Below are 17,234 nucleotides of genomic sequence, written 5' to 3' on the forward strand. Positions count from 1 at the left end.
TAGCGCTTTTCCAGACCAGGGTCACAAAGCGCTTAAACAATCAAAACAATATTCAATAAAGTATATACTTTAAAGGTCAAGATAAAACTGATAACACAACAGGAGTTCCAGAAAATCAAGGAAAAGCCTGAACAAATAGAAACGTCTTTGTATTCGCTGGCAAAACACACCACGCACAAGTAAGAACAGCTTGTTCTGCACCACTGTATCGACAAATCTTCAAACGGTTTGTGAATCAACATGGCAAATTCTAAACACCACCAAAATGTATTATTCTGTTATTTTGCTAACTTATTTACAGATTGCTCCTGATGGCAGACTTGGCGCGTGTGTGCAGCCTACTCCCATCAGTATGTGTGAATGGCTGTCAAAGCGCTTTTCACCCTGGTCTAGAAAGGCGCTATATAAATAGAGATTATTATTATTATTATCATTATAGACACAGGCACAAACACAACCTCCCCTTTGAAGGTAAGCAAAGTAAAGTACAAAATGGAGCTAAAAGACCATCTGCAGAATGACTTTTAGTTATGTTATGAAAAAATTCAAGGTACTTGGAGTATGATACGCCAGTTTCTTTCAGGATCAATTCTAAAATTCTGGTTCTTTCTTTCAGATCTACTCATTGTCAGGCTCCTCCTTACATCAGTGATCTGATCCAGACTTACACCCCAGCTCGGGCTCTGAGGTCTGTGGATCAGAATCTACTGATGGTTCTGTGCACATACTTCTGGACCAGAGGAGAGAAATCCTTCCAGACTGTTGCTCCTAAGCTTTGGAACAATCTTCCTCTCTCTCTGTGTTTGATGATCTACTGACTCCTTCAAGAAACATCTTAAGACCTTTTTATTTGTGCAGGCTTTTCCCTGATTTTATGGGACTCCTGTGTTTGTCTTATGCGACCTGGCCTTTTAACTCTATTGATGTTAGACTTTTCAGACTCCAGCTATATGCCAGTATCAGATGGATATGCAAAAGTAACCTTTTACGAAGACAACTGCAAAGGCAGGAGAATAAGGAGTAACATGATTCATTTTTCAGCTTCTAATAATCTTTAAAGTCTAATGACATGTGATAGTCTGGCGTGTGTTGAGAAAAGATTAACGTTTATTGACATAAACTGAGCTCTTGGTGAGACGACACAACCAGCAAAGTTTGTTCAGGGAGGGAATAGTGTCTTTGGTTTTCGTGACTGGCAGAAAATAAAGGGTGAAACTGGGCCGTGCTGGGGATGAGGGATTACTTTGGCTGCTCAGTGGTTTCAGCCCTGTATAAACATTACAAGCCCTGAGTAATAATGAGCAACATCTGCTTGTTCGATTAGCAAATGGCAACACGAGTCGTTGTAAAGTAGATGGTAGTTTATAAACAAGACAGTTGACAGGCTTACTGGGAAGATGTCAAGTAAAAGCCAATACATGTTTTGAATGTTAAATAATGACATAATAATGTTCTATTTAATGAAAAATATTGAAGTCTCCACCTATATCACAAGTTGTCAAACTTGGCCAAATTTGGCCCACCAAGCCATTTTATGTGGCCCACCAGATGGATTTCTCAAAATCAAAGAAGATTATTGTTCATATCCTCACTGATAAATAAACACATGTATAAAATAAGATGAAGAGCAGAGATAATTGAAGTCAACAATTATACTTATAGACTCATAATAACAGCAAAACTGGGGTGAAAGCAAAGGAATTTGATCCTTGTTCAGTTTTGTAAATATAAAATTAGTTTGGGTCGCAACCAAGAGTTTTGGGCCCTTGTGTGAGTGGGTTTGACACTGCTGGTGTATATGGTGTATATGTCTATATCAGCTCTCGCCCTGTGTCCCATGGAAAGGCTCTGGTCCCTGTACTCGGAATAATTAGAAGATCATGAATGGGTATGGATCGAATAGGGGTGTTTTGTGCTCTTATGCCAGCTTAGTTTAGCCAAAAACCATGTTTGACCTAAGAGAGTGAAATAGAAAAGCGAGGTAAAGAAATAAAGAAACTTGAAAATGAACATAGTCGTTAACTTGTTATTCTTTTTCATTTGCCACAGCAAGTCAGTCTCCTTCACCCCATCTTGGTCATCTTCACCCTACATCCATGAACCCCATTAGTTGTCTTCCTGCTATTCATGCAATATATCTCTCCATCTAGACGCCTATCATTTGTAAGCTTTCTCAATGGGCTGACGACCAAATACACTCATTCACAGCCACTTTTGCTCTGACTCTTCTTACTAGTCGGCACACAGTCGATCATAACATGTATAACAGTAGTTCACTCTTGATGATATCACAGATCAACCGTGACAGCCTCCTTTAGACATTCCACTCTGCCTTCACTCTCTTATTCACTCTGGTTCCAAAAACTCCATCTGATTTAAATACTTATACTTGTCTTTTGTCTACCAACTTTCATTCCTCTTCTCTCAACCGTATTACTCTCAACCCTGACTAGTGCGTAGTTCCCTCCTTCCTTTTATTGTATTAGTTATTCCCATCTGGGTGGAGTCGAGTTCATTTTGGAGGGTGACCGACAGTTATATTAATATTGTCAACTGATTGTCTCTGTAAGTATATTATGACTCCAGATCCCTACAATGTCACAGGACTCTGGACATCAACATCTTTATTCAGGTCAAAGTGACCCGGAGGCCCGAAAACAAATGTGTTTGTGGTATACCTTGTGTTGTCTTTGGGTCAAGGTGACCCGGAGGCCCGAAAACAAATGTGTTTGTGGTATACCTTGTGTTGTCTTTGGGTCAAGGTGACCAGGAGGCCCAAAAACAAATGTGTTTGTGGTATACCTTGTGTTGTCTTTGGGTCAAGGTGACCCGGAGGACCGAAAACAAATGTGTTTGTGGTATTCAGTTGCATAAAAACACAATATTAGAATAGACCCTCACAGATGCAGTATTGCACTCGACAGTTAATATACTTCAAAGTAGTTGTGTGATGTTCTCCAGTGGTCAGTACCTAACAAACGTGCGAGGAAGAAGGCAAAGTGGCTAAATTATGTGAATACTAGCTCATGTGGTCCAAAACAAGTAGAGAATTGTTATATTTCAGCTTGGTGAGCATCTTTAAAATATATTTTGTAGGTCGGTACTAAGACGGCTAAAGGATTTTGGCTCTTTTTTGTTTGACACCCCTGCCGTACATCCACATGGGCAGGTGGTTTTAAAATAATTGATGATTTGTGACATTGAAAAAAAAAAGAAATATATTTATATATTTGTATATTTCAAAAGTTAATAAGGAAGAAACGCTTAATAATTGTTTACTTTGGTTTAAAGCAACAATTTAAATGGCAAAATTAAACGTATTAATGCAGAGAAAAAAATAAGGTATGAGCACAGTCCGTCCCCCGTTACACAAAGTTACACACGTAAAACACACAAAGCTACAATAAAGGGGTGAACGGGCAAGATTAACAAAAGCCTGACAACTGAAAAAGACCTCTGTAGAGTGTCTACCTCTGCTGTGTAGGTGTTCAGCAGCTGCCATTGGCTGACATCACTCCCAGCAATGGTGCATATTCCCATCTAGACTTCCCAATTACTTCAGTCAAGTGACCCGTGGCTCAAAACTCATCCTTCTCCTTTCTACCTTTTGCAGGTGGATCGCCACCTTTGCTCTCTAATCCTTTCATTTCATCCTCCACTCTAGTGCTCTCTCCCTCCCACGATGCTTTTCTTACGTCCAATTATAACTGGCTTCACCCGCTAGTTGCAGTTACCATGGCAACAGCGAAAGCTGGGCACAGACCCCTTTCAAATCTCCAGCCATTTGCCACTGACCACATCGACGAATGAACCACAATAACTTCTTTTGGGGAATAATCGGAGCATTGTGAAGTAAAACTGGTGAAAAGAAGACGCTTTTCAAGTGTTGCTGAGCATTTGAAACTTCTATAATGATTATAATCATCTGCAGCTTCTCACTAAGTAGCTCATCTTCATAAAGATAATTACATTTTCAGTTTCCATCAAAGGAGAAGCAGAAAACATAAAAAAATCAATGTCTTTTCACAGCAAATACACATGTGCAGTATTTGAAATCAGCCATCTGGTGGCACTACTCGCCCGCAGATACATGGCCAATGGCGGAGCAGCACCAGAGCTCCAGTTCAGAGACCACAGAGTACAAATAGGATGTAAGAAGTGGAGGAGGATAAGGAAATAAAAAGGGAATTCCGATATCAAACATTCAAACTTCAGGTGCTGAGGAAAAGGAAAACAGTGAGTGTCTCTGGAAGTTGTGAAGCTTTAGAACATCTGCAACTACTGTGCACCAAATGTCTACTCTATCACCTTATTATCTTTAGGGTTTTTTCTAAATGACTTTTTTTTTAGAAATTGTTGTGCATCTTCATGTGTGGTGCAGGTCTGGATCTCCGTGTGATCCAGATGTGGTTGTTGCCATGGCCAGGCAGGATATGCAGGGCTTTAAGCATTACGTAAAGCAGGGGCGGGAGGGAGTTATTCCCGGGTATCCGTATCCGGGTAGACCAGGATGAGAAGAGAAAAGTGAAAGCGAGAGTCGACGAAGCCGCAGTCGAGAAAAATATATTACGATTTTTACCCGAAAACTTGAGGGAAACTACGATGGGGGACGACAAACAGCCAAAAGCGTATTTTTGTTTGAAAACAGTGACGTATTCACACTCCTGTATGTTTGTAAGTGATGAAGAAAGAGAGAATCTCATAAACATGATTCCTAACAAATTGTTTATCCCCAAACACAATATGAATATACAATTGACATTTACCTCTTTCATCAGGTGATATGTTTTCTCGACATGACATTTATGCATCTATCAGATTTTCAAATGAATTTCATGTTTCAATCTTTATAAAACATGCATCTTTTTAACCCTCAACATAAACTTGGTATTTATTTATTTACTTAGTTTATAGTACTATTCAAAGTTTTATAGATTTAAACAATAAAGCTTAAACTAGTAATAGAACCATATTTACAACAGTAATATGTATTTATATTTCAACACATTAAATTATGAAATAAATATGTTTATTAATGTAAAACAATAGCCTCATTTGGCAAAAATCCTTAATTAAGAAATGAGAACCAAATGTAGAAGCATTTCTTGAGTCTTTAACTCCACTAGTGAATGCTTTAAAATAAGCTTTATTTTGATCTTAATGATTTCCACGTCACATAAATAATAACCAGAAGTGTGCGACAATAAACATTTGATCTCATATTTAACTCCACAGAAACGGCAACACAAAGTTAGTCATAAAACACGACAATACAGCGTGACTTGACAACACGATTTGTTTTTGACAAATAAGAAAAAAACAACAACTCATTTTAGTGTTAAAATCCAAAGCACACACTCCATCCAACACACACACACACACACACACACACACACACACACACATTTATCTCCAATCCCCGATCGTGGCATATGATGTGGAGGCAACATAGGCATGTGATGTTTTGCTTTGTTGCCATGGCAACAGATGTTTGACACCCACACGTCATATCCGGTATTCACCGACGGACGCGCGACACAGTCTGCACTGCACAGAGAACCATACACACGCCATGATGTCGTTTCTTAACAGGTGTTTTTGATTCAAATGTTTATTTGTAAGTTATTCTTCTAAGTAATCTGTTCATCTGGTGTGTAAAACAATTCAAACTATTAGGGTTTCGAGTGATTCCCAATTAAGATTCTACATAAGGCTCAGAGTACTCAAGTTATCAGTTCAATAGAGTGCACACACACACACACACACCGAACACACACCAAAGACACACACATGCAAACACTGTCACTGTTGAAATATGAACAATTCTGCCAGGCAAGAGAGAAGAGTGTAGTATTAATAAAATACTTAAGGGCATATCAATATAGTGATTCATTTTTTATGTTCACTATCAAAGCAACATCCTTAAGTGATAATGAGTTTATATTTAACTATTTAGACGACATGGCAAAGTTTGGAATCGCGTATACATTTTTCCCTGCATCCTCAAGGTGACCTTCACATGTAGACCTCCAAGCTTGAAACATATACATTTGAAATACGTCTTAACTCTCTAATTAAGCCATTTAAAAACATGAAAATGAATAGTTGGACTCTTTCACCAGACTTTTACAACTTTAACTTTGCAAATAAAAAAATACTAATCAGAATTTAGACCATTGTTGACATCAGTTTCTATATAAAATATATTTTTGCAATATGCGGCAAATCAAGATGTAATTTCTAATAATACATTTTATATAATTTATAGAAAGATAGTAAATATGTATGTCGACAGAAACAACCTGCAACCGAAGAAAAAGTTCCAATAAAATATTTTTGATAAAATCGACTTTTATTTACAATTTAGTTTGATAGATTTTCACACACTTTGAATCAATGAACCGAGTAAACTACATTTATCTTCAACCCAAGTAACGACAGAAACACTTTTCTAAACCACCTCTGCGCTCGAACTAGAAGACACAAATCAGAACCTCACCACACGTGCAACTAGACTAACAACTCCTCGTTCTTCCCTTGCTTTTCACACTCTTCTCTTCCAGCGTATGCATATGCATACACACCCGTTCCAACAACTCCACACACACACACACTCGACTGCTGCTCCATCCAAGATCTTTAAAATAAATGCACATGCACACAGGCAAGCATGCATGCACTCGCACAAAGAGATGCTATTCATTCATTCCCAGGCCTTTCAGCTGCAGAAAAAGGGGATCTGAGGAGGGAGCGTACACTCAAAATGACAGGGCTCCTTTTCCTGTCCACTTCCCTGTCACACTGGTCGACATCCCCGCACTGACAAGTCTGTACACGCTGAGGGCCAAAGGCCCCCGGCCGTGGTAAATCACATGCGCTGATACCATACGTCCACGTATAATAGAGACGGCCTTTTATTTCCAGCTGATGGTGAATAACACAAGTCAACACACACTCACATATACACACACCCTCCGCTGCAGCTCAATCCATCATAGGAGCCTGAGAAACAAAATATTCACACACCCACACAAAACACGGACACATGTAACAGACCAACTTCAGCCTGTTTCTTACACACACACACACACACACGCACACACAAGCAGAGTGTTTATCAAAAGCAAATGGACCGGAGTTCCCACGTCGTACTTAACTCTACTATGACATGAGTCACAGAGAGATAAACACAACATAAAGCGTACATGCAGAGCAAGAGTCAGTACAACAAGCTTTCGGTGAGTATTAAAATAGTCGCCAGGGACACTGAAGTCAAACACACGCACTTAAAAACACAAACAGCTGAGTCTTGCTCACAAAGTCGATGAAGCGCCGCTGTTTTACTTATGCAACGCGGTTTTTCTTGGTGAAGTTTCCAGATTTCCTCGTCCAGATTCTCGTTCCTGCTTGAACATCTTAATAAACTACCAAACAATAATGCAAAACCCCTTAAAAATCTACTTTTCAAATTGAAAATACTGCTGCGTTTGTCACTATGTTGTCTTGACCTGTTAAAGTATGTATTTTAACTGTGTATTGTTTTGATTGTTTTTAATGGTGTTTTGACCCTGGTCTGTAAAAAATGCTTTACAAATATTAATGACTTACTTCAAGGAAATTATTAGTATAGATTGGTTGCTTTTAGCTTCGTTTCCAAATAATCTTTTTAGTTGTTGATGATCCTTCATTCCCTTTTTGTTATAAAGCTCATCTTCACATAAACATTTGTAGTTTAAGTCCTTAATTTACAAACTGTGAGTCAACATAAACTATATTAAAGGGACTTTCAAACAAATATGTATGTTTCACATTTTTTATCATTTGAAAAGTAGATCTTATTGCTAATGAAGTATTATTTTATGATTTGTAATTTAATTAAAGACAAAATGAATGGCTAAAGAATAGATAGAAAATGGAAATAAGCTTTCAAAGTGGAAGCAGTTCATTTAGAAATAAAGATGTCATTACATCTTATTACATGATTTTTTTCTCTTTTTTTTTACAACTAAATAAAATATATGAAAACAGAAGCTCAATAACAGACGTGGTTCACCTGTGCATGTGTTCCATAACTGTCATATTTGACAGTTTGCGAGACCAATATGTTGGATCCAGTGTTAAGATGTTTTTATTTCAGGAAGAATATTTTAAAATTGCATTTTTTTTGTGTAAATTTAATTGTATTTTGCTATTAAACGATTTGTTTAGTTTTGTAATTAAAACAAATGTACAGTTTCGATCTGTAGATCTTTTTTTTAATCATGTGTTAAAATGTGATTTTTCCTTCGGTAAATTGCAACATGGAGTCATGGAGACTTGAGAGGTGATGACAAGATGGTAACTGTAACATGACACATAATGCATGTGAACGTTTTAATACAATTTTATTGGACCTAACAGCAACTTAACTTTTAGTTCAACACGTGAAGCACCGAAGGAACTTTTTACTGAAACTGAACTTGGAAAATGAAGAAAAAAACACAAAGACAAGTTGTTATTCAGTTATTCTATATTTACCAATTGGATTTAAGAGCTTCAAATTTAATAAATATTGAATTAAAAAGGCTGGGAATTTTTAAATATTTAATCAAAATAAAAAAATTGAATTATTTTAATTATAATATGTAAAAACAAGTTAATTCATTTTGAAAATATTTAAATTATCAAATTAAACACAATTCAAAATGTTAATGTAGAAATTATTGATTTAATTATTTAGTAGAAGAAATTCAACCTTTTAATATATAAATTGTTTATTTCAATGATTCAGAAAAAAATAAATAAAATGGTTAAATAGGATGAATTAAATTAAACCATTATATATTGTGGAGGCACAAATCTACTCAATACACATTTGTCTTTTCTTTTTCTCCATTTACTCACTTCCTCAAACAATGCAATGACTGGCCAAGTTGAGTTGAGTTCTTGAGGTTTCTGCCTTCCCTTACTCTATTTTTGTGTTCACCATTTTCAGGAAGAGTAACTACACTACTACGACAACACAAATGCACATCCACCTTTCTTACTCCTTTTGTGTTAATTGATAAGTGTTTGATGAAATGGATGGAACTTAGGCTCATCTGGGGTCGTTGTAATCCCACCGACTTGACTCACAGGTGCTCGTTTAGCTGCTTACTGGACTCATGAGACCAGCTTTTGTCGTTACTTAAGCGTTAGCGGCGGCAGACGTGAGCATAATAGACGGACGACAAGGGGAGGCGATATGGGCGTTAATGCTAACTAGGCACCGACACGAAAATCACAAACACTCACACTGTGTTGTGTATCAAGGTCTTGTTCTTGAGCAGTTGTCATGGGTTAAGTTAAGATGAAGGGTTTCTTATTTATTATGGACCAATAGAATTGTTACACAAGCATGTGCCCAAACTTTCAAACACAAGGTACCAAGATTAATTCTAGAAAATCCAAATATGTTTCAAAAAAGACAGTAAAGACACACATGCTAACACACTGACATCAATGATAAAAATGTATTCCCCACTTTCCCAATATATATATATAAAAGAATATTATTCATCATAATTATAATTGCAAATCAATTTAAGAATTCCAGTAACATGGGTCCTTTATCAATTCTACTCCTTATTATGACCATAATAATCAACTTGGCCGTGCACTGTAGTGAAATCATCATCATTATAAGATTTTTAGTTAGAGTTACAGTGAATCGCAATTTTGCTTTAATAATATTTTTTGAACAAAATTAGACGATTTAATAGAACATGTTCTTATTTTTTTTTTCATTAGCTTTTAATGAACAGAGACATTTCAATAATGTGTTATAACATGGTTATTTTAATCAGCCCTTCACTACCTACTAGTCATGACAACACATTTTTTTTAAAGTCCTTGACCCCGCATACATTTACACAAACGCAGCAGTTCTCACCTGTGCCCGGGCGCCCCATGATGATGTCCTTTCGCGGCGCAGGGTGGGGGGGGTTTTCTACCGGCAGGATCAATGGCAGCAGCGCTGTGGGAGAGGGATGACAGGGCACCGGCTGCTGGACCTCACCCACGAACCCGGTCCCCCGGCTCTCGTCCGGCTCTCCAGAGCCGTCGGTGCAGCTCGGAGCGGGGCCCGTCTCACTTGTGCCGATTCTAACCGATAAAGCCTGTTGGGTTGCAACAAGGGAGTCCGAGGTGGTGAGGGAGGAAGGAGTCGGGGACACAAAGACTAAGGTTTGGGCCGGACTTCTCAAAAGGACTGCACCGCTGGGTATTGTGGCAGCAGCTGCATTAATGGGGACAGGAACTTGGAGGCCAGATATGGGCTGAGGGGTGAAGGGGGTTAATCCACTCTCTTTGGATAAAGAATTTTCCATCCCTCCATGGTTTCCACCTCCTTTTCCCAGTGGACTCTCTGAAAATTTGGCCAGTGGTACTTCAGGGTTTCTCACAATGACAGGAGAATCTCGTAAGGTCAGCTGTGAAACGGGGACAACTCGACGGGGACCTCCGTCGGGAGTGAGGGGAGAAGGAGGTGTCGGAGATACGAGCAGAGGAGGTGGGGATACAGCAGCTGAAGACTGGGGTCTACTCGATGAAGACGTCGTTCCACCTCTCAGCCTTGGAAAGGTGGGCGTGTGAGTGCGGGAATGCGACGCAGGAGCATGTGGCGACAAAACCCTAAAGGAGTTTAGATCTCCTGGATCCAACTCTGTCTTGTGAGTGTAGTCGTGGTGGTGCGAGGGGAGCGGCAGCGGAGGAGGTGCATCTGGTTTACGCTTACTAGGGCTCATGGGGACAGTAAATGTCAGACTGCTGTGCAAAGAGGGCTGGATGCCCGAAGTGTGTCTCTCCCGTTCTCCCCCAGAAGGCTTGCTTGCCCCTCCTCCCCCGGTGCCACTGGGCTGTCGGTGCCGTCTTTGCTGAACACCAGGAGATGCGGTGATTGGGGAAAAGTTTGCCGGCCTAAAACCGAAAAGGGGGGATGGCGAGGGCGAAGGGGCAGGGGAAAAAGGGGATTGGTTGGAAATTGGCGAGAAAGATGGGGTGCCCGAGCGAGAGCTGCCTAAAGACACCAGCATGGTGGCCGCCTCACACTCGTCGTAGTCGAAGCGGGCCGACAGATCGTGCGGGAGATTGGACGGGAGGACTAAACGGGGTCTGGAGTCTCCTCTGCTGCTCGTCTCACTGCTGCCTCTCGATGTGTCGTCCCATTCGAACTCGCTGCTCGCTCTGCCTCGGAGGTCAGAGGGAGTGACCGTCCCTGAGCTGCTGCCTCCTCCCCCTCTCTCTACACCTGCTCCCTCCATCTCTTTGGTCCTCATGGACAAGTGTCTGGAACAGTATCCCCGCCGCTGGGACTCCTTCATGCAGCCCTCCCTCGAGCAAAGTCTCCTCCACTGCTTGCCGTTAAACTTTTTCCGGATGCCGTTCTGCGTGCAGACCACATCCCCTTTCTTATACTTTTGCTGAGCCAACGAGAGGGGGGTTCTGGAACGTGCCGTGCTCGAGGATGACCCCCCGGCAGGAGTAGGACTCTGGCCAAGAGCGGTCTTTGTTGGAGGTAGGTGTTGAGGATTATTTGCTTCTGAAGTTAGCGAGGCAGGCGAGGGGGGAGGCTGCGGGCTAGCGAGGGGAGAAAACTGTGGCGGTCCTGCCGCCCGCCCGGCAGAGAGATGTGGGGAGGATGAAGGATATATTCTGGATTTGGCAATTATATTCCTGTGCTGTAAAGCCCCTGGAGTGGACTTAGGTTCTGACAATTGGCCCATGTTAAATTGAGATATCTCAACATCTTCCTCTGAGGCGTTTGTCTTGTGTTTTTCTCGCTTATAGAATTTATCTCGGCAGGCATCTACAGACAACACACTCGAGGTCACTACGGAGGAATTCGGGGGAGGACGCATGCTCTCGTATGGAGGCGCCGGTACCCCTTGATGTGAAAAGCCATGGCCCAACCGTGACACCCCTCCTAACACACCCATACCTCTACTCAGCTGGCACACTTCTCGCTCCACTTCCATTTCCTCCCGCCACTCTCTTTCTTCTCTCTCCCTCTCTCGCTCCCTCTCTTTAGCTCGGCCGGAATCTAACGTCGGGACGTCCCAGGGAGGGGTGACCAGTCTCAGGCTCTGCCGCGAGACCCACACGGTCTGGTTTTTGTTGTCGTCTCCCATCTCATCCAAAGTTTGTTTGGTTTCATTGAGGAGAACTTGGTAGGGGAAGGAAACCCCGGGGTGAGGGTCCACCTGAGAGATGGCGCCTTCTCTGTAAAGCGACGGACCACCTTCCTCTCCGGCGAAGGGTACGCACACCTGGGTACTGACTGCTACGGGGGACGAGCCGGGTGGGGGGGCATCTAAAATTAAATCCACAATGCTCTCCACATCTGGCGAGGACATCATAGTTCCACCATTGAATGGATACTTAATCAGGGAGCCGTCTCCTTGGAGCTGGACTTCAATAGTACCTCCGCTGATTCTTCGCACAACTCCAGGTCTGAACACGGGAGACCTTTGTTCCGAATCCGTGCCGTCTAAAGTCCGTTTCATCTCGCGGGCCAACACTCTCTGGTTTTTCATGCCCTTGGCCAGAACCTCGGTAAGGCTCTCTGAAATATTGGATTGTGCGTTTTTTGGAGGAATTGTCCTACACGGGCTATTCTGAATAAAGTTTGGTCCGGTCGCTTCCATCGCATCCAGGTCGGCGGAGTGTTCGCTTGCTGTGTCAGTGGAGGAAGATCGCACCGAGTTAGGGGGTCCCTCGGACTCGTTCTCTCTGAATTGTGTCTCCTTTTCTTGAGGGTTGGCGAACTGTAAAGCTCTTTCCTCCATTGAGTGATTTGCCCCTGTTTTTTTAGAATGTGGATTTTGGACCGATAAAAGATTACCTGAGCAATTGTTAGTACTGTTAACCATGCTGTGAATACTACTCTTACTTATATTGTTATTTCTAGCATTATTGTCTCTATTCACAATATGACTGACGTTAATGCTGTTGTTGACAGTCACGCCGTCACTCGTTTTACTGTTTATATTGCACAAAATATTGTTGGCGGGAGGGGGGTTGGAGGTAGGAATGGTTGTCAAAAGACTTGCATTATTTGCAAAGTGCTCATATGTGTATTTCTTTTTGGGTACACGGGCCTTAAAAGTGGCTGTTTTCCTACTGGACACTGAGACGAGGCCTGGGCTGTGATTGGTGGTCGGGGGCGTCGTTGACGTGGAGAGTGTTGCAGCGGCGGAGGTAGGAGATGATGATGTGGCGTCGGCGGATACATGTTTACTACCAGTCACTCCTCTCTCTTTTTGACCCCCTTCCTTGTCGCGGTCCTCCGGAGCTGGCTCAACAGGTTTCGGAACTCCGACGGCGGCGTCTTCCGTGGCGGGGGCGGTGCTGTTCGGCTCTTCGGCGGAGTCCGGCGTCGTCACAGGTGGCGCCAGCTTGAGTGAGGAGAGAGAACTGGGTTTGATGAGTGTTTCGCTCTTGATTCTTTTGGCATCTTTTTCTGGCGGCGGCTGCGACCCCCCTCTTTTCCGTCCTCCTCTGCCCCTATTTAACAAAGGCGAACGCCCTCTGTGTCGCTTTAATGGTCTCATGTCTTTTTTTGCGTTGTTCTACAAAGTGCTGCAGATCGTGTGGTGATCCTTTTCCTGGTCCTCTTCTTCTAAGGCACTTTTTCCAATTCTCTTCTGGTCCTTCTTCTTGATATCTGTGCTCTGTTGAAGGAGAGAGGAGAACAGAGAGATTGTTTTATTATTTCTTCAGAGTCAAAAATAGCGAAGAAAAAAAATGTTAACGTATCAGGAGGCTTCAGTACGCCCTCGATCGCATCGGCTCGATTGCAGGCGTACGCCTTCGTGCACGTTCACCTCCTCTGTCTGATCCATTAGCGAGCGCGGTGTGCGTCCGTGAGCACGTCGTAGTCATATGGCCGTTTATAACAAGCCGCGAGGAAACGCTGCACTTGTTTCTAAAATATTTAACAGCACATTACCTGGCGGTCTAATTATATCACTTGACTCAGCTGATTCCAACATGGATTAAACGTGGCTGACCGGAACGAAGAAAAAAAAAGGAACTCGAGCACGTTTTGTTCAATTGACCCACAAAATGTCAACGACCCCAGCTTTAACTGGGTCGTAACCAAAATATGTTTTGAACGGAGTTCATTCATTATATATCGATATGGGAGAGACTGCATGGGGATAGAAATTACACCCAATACATAGTTTTTTGTTTTCTAGTTGGGAAATGTTTGTGACATTCCAAACCAAAAATTAAGCAACATTAAAAAAAAAACATATCAATTATTGATGCAAGCATGATTTTTTTTTTTAAATAGAGCGTGTCTGGTACTTGTCTAGTCTAGACTAGATTGAAAATGTTATGACATTTTGAGTGAATGATCTTTGTTCATACATATAATGCCTTTTAAGACTTTATAAGGAATCATATTCTGCTGCATTAGACAGTGTGAGTGTTTCTGAAAGAAGAAAAGTTTAATTTTACATTAAAAAATATATATATTTTCAAACGTCCCTGTGTATGATTGAAAGACTTTAAGTGGATAATAAAATTGCAGAAATTCTAAAAATTCAAATCAATGTTTTCAGCAGCAGTTCATGAAGCGCTGGTGGAAGGATTTAATGGCAGATTGCAGTGCATTTTTTATATGCCAAGAGTTACTCAGGTGATTAATAAAATGCAAAGCATATGTTAAACTATCTAACCACAAATTAGGTTTTAGGTTGTAACGTGAGCAAAAGTGGTATCTAGCATTAGATAATAGTCCATTTGCAACCTGGTATTATATTGAAAAACCTGCTTCTATAGAATCCATTGTATGAAATAATTTGACTTAGAAATACATCAAACATCCCACCATAAATGTTCATTTTGCTAAATACAAAGTCATGCAGCTGTTTAGAACTGTGCTTGTGATTATTAGACCCAGTCTAAATAAACTTTGTAACAAGACTGATTGAAAAGGTTTTTTTTTTCAGATCCATTACAGCATGTAATGCTCTTTTAATTTTCTGTGGAGAGAAAAACAGACAAAGAGAATGTTTTTTCTGAATATAACCGACAAAAATTATCAGACGGCCCCTAATATTTGTTGCAAGAGCATTTTAATGCCACAAACAGGCCTGGAGCTACGTCACGAAACAGGTTCATTTTTCGGTGCATATTTGCAAAGAGAAGGTTTGTGTCCGCAAAGAGCTGGGGAAAAGTCAGAGTACATTTTCAAATGAACTTTAATGCAGCACTACACTGGGGTCTATTGTGCTTTGAAGGGCCCCAGAAATTAGCCAGAAAGGGCCCCTTTGATCAGCATAAGATTTTAAATATTACAGAATGGCTGCCTTGGAGATGGGTTCTTTTTTCTATGTGTTTAATCTTATTTCATTCTCTTACTCGGTACTGGCACCACAAAAAAAAACTACAACCATGTTCCCCTGGCAGAAGATAACTGCCATCATTCAACAGTTTGTCAAAAGCATGGACAAGGCAAGTGTGTGTCCTCGTATCTTCTTCTTTGTTTATTTTTTTATTTTTTATAATAATTTGTGAGCCTGCTTGAATGTGTTACTAAAAACCTTCTCACTTTAAATATAAAAACACAGCTAGTTATTCAGCCAAACGTAACATGTGAAAGAAAATATCTATAAAGATCTTTCCTCAACAGAAAAACATTTAAAAATATATATATATTCATAGTTATTATCCCCATTATTAGCAGGACAATACTGTAGAACAAATAATAACACACTTGGCAAACGACTAGGACACAACAACATCCACATTGACGGGTATAAATAATATGAATAATAATAATAATATATAGTTGTCTTGCTCACCGTGTAGCTAAAACAACTCAGTTTGACACAATTCAAAAAGGAAGAAGATCCGACAACGCGCGAGTCTCGTTACAAACTTTGAAAGAAAAAAAAGGATTCGTTTCATAATCATATACTTATAAAATGTCGCCGACGTTAAAATAAAATAATAATAAAAACAGTCTAAACATGATATTATAAGAATAAAGAGTGAGCGCTTTCGTCCACAGAGTTTACCTTCCAGGTATGATTGACAGCCTGTGGAGCGAATAGGAAAACGGAAGAGGCGGGCTTTAGGTTAAATAATCGCTAAATGCAAAATAATTTTCGTAAAAACACAGTACTAAGATTAAGTTAGTAAGTAAGCCTACAGAGTATATTCAATATTTATCTTGGACAAATAGTTTGTAGTTTAGTAAAACTAATAGTTTGTAGTGGAGTAAAACTAATAGTTTGTAGTTTAGTAAAACTAATAGTTTGCAGTTATTAAAACTAATAATTTGTAGTTGAGTAAAACTAATAGTTTGTAGTTTAGTACAACTAATAGTTTGTAGTTGAGTATAACTAATAGTGTTTACTTGAGTAAAACTAATAGTTTGTAGTTGAGTAAAACTAATAGTTTGTAGTTGAGTAAAACTAATAGTGTGTACTTGAGTAAAACTAATAGTTTGTAGTTGAGTGAAACTAATAGTTTGTAGTTTAGTAAAACTAATAGTTTGTACTTGAGTAAAACTAATAGTTTGTAGTTGAGTAAAACTAATAGTTTGTAGATGAGTAAAACTAATAGTTTGTAGTTTAGTAAAACTAATAGTTTGTAGTGGAGTAAAACTAATAGTTTGTAGTTTAGTAAAATTAATAGTTTTTAGTTGAGTAAAACTAATAGTTTGTAGTTATTAAAACTAAACGTTTGTAGTTTAGTAAAACTAATAGTTTGCAGTTATTAAAACTAATAATTTGTAGTTGAGTAAAACTAATAGTTTGTAGTTTAGTAAAACTAATAGTTTGTAGTTGAGTAAAACTAATAGTGTGTACTTGAGTAAAACTAATAGTTTTTAGTTGAGTAAAACTAATAGTTTGTAGTTGAGTAAAACTAATAGTGTGTACTTGAGTAAAACTAATAGTTTGTAGTTGAGTAAAATTAATAGTTTGTACTTGAGTAAAACTAATAGTTTGTAGTTGAGTAAAACTAATAGTTTGTAGATGAGTAAAACTAATAGTTTGTAGTTTAGTAAAACTAATAGTTTGTAGTTGAGTAAAACTAATAGTTTGTAGTTGAGTAAAACTAATAGTTTGTACTTGAGTAAAACTAATAGTTTCTAGTTAAGTAAAACTAATAGTTTGTAGTTGAGTAAAACTAATAGTTTGTACTTGAGTAAAACTAATAAGTTGTAGTTGAGTAAAACTAATAGTTTGTAGTTGAGTAAA

At 39.7% G+C, this 17,234-nt stretch overlaps 1 protein-coding gene across 2 annotated transcripts in view; it reads right to left on the bottom strand.

The window, feature by feature from the left end:
• The window catches only part of cicb (capicua transcriptional repressor b), a 42,605-nt gene that overhangs the window by 18,760 nt on the left and 6,611 nt on the right, over positions 1-17,234 (bottom strand). For both annotated transcript variants that reach the window (XM_087806411.1, XM_087806412.1), the window contains exon 2: positions 9,911-13,688. In XM_087806411.1, the coding sequence (XP_087662537.1) occupies positions 9,911-13,568 (3,658 nt within the window). In that variant the 5' untranslated portion in view covers positions 13,569-13,688. The remainder of the gene's footprint in view (positions 1-9,910; positions 13,689-17,234) is intronic.

This window comes from Callionymus lyra, chromosome 13 (genome assembly GCF_982586985.1).
Source record: "Callionymus lyra chromosome 13, fCalLyr1.hap1.1, whole genome shotgun sequence".
Classification (NCBI taxonomy): Eukaryota; Metazoa; Chordata; class Actinopteri; order Syngnathiformes; family Callionymidae; genus Callionymus; species Callionymus lyra.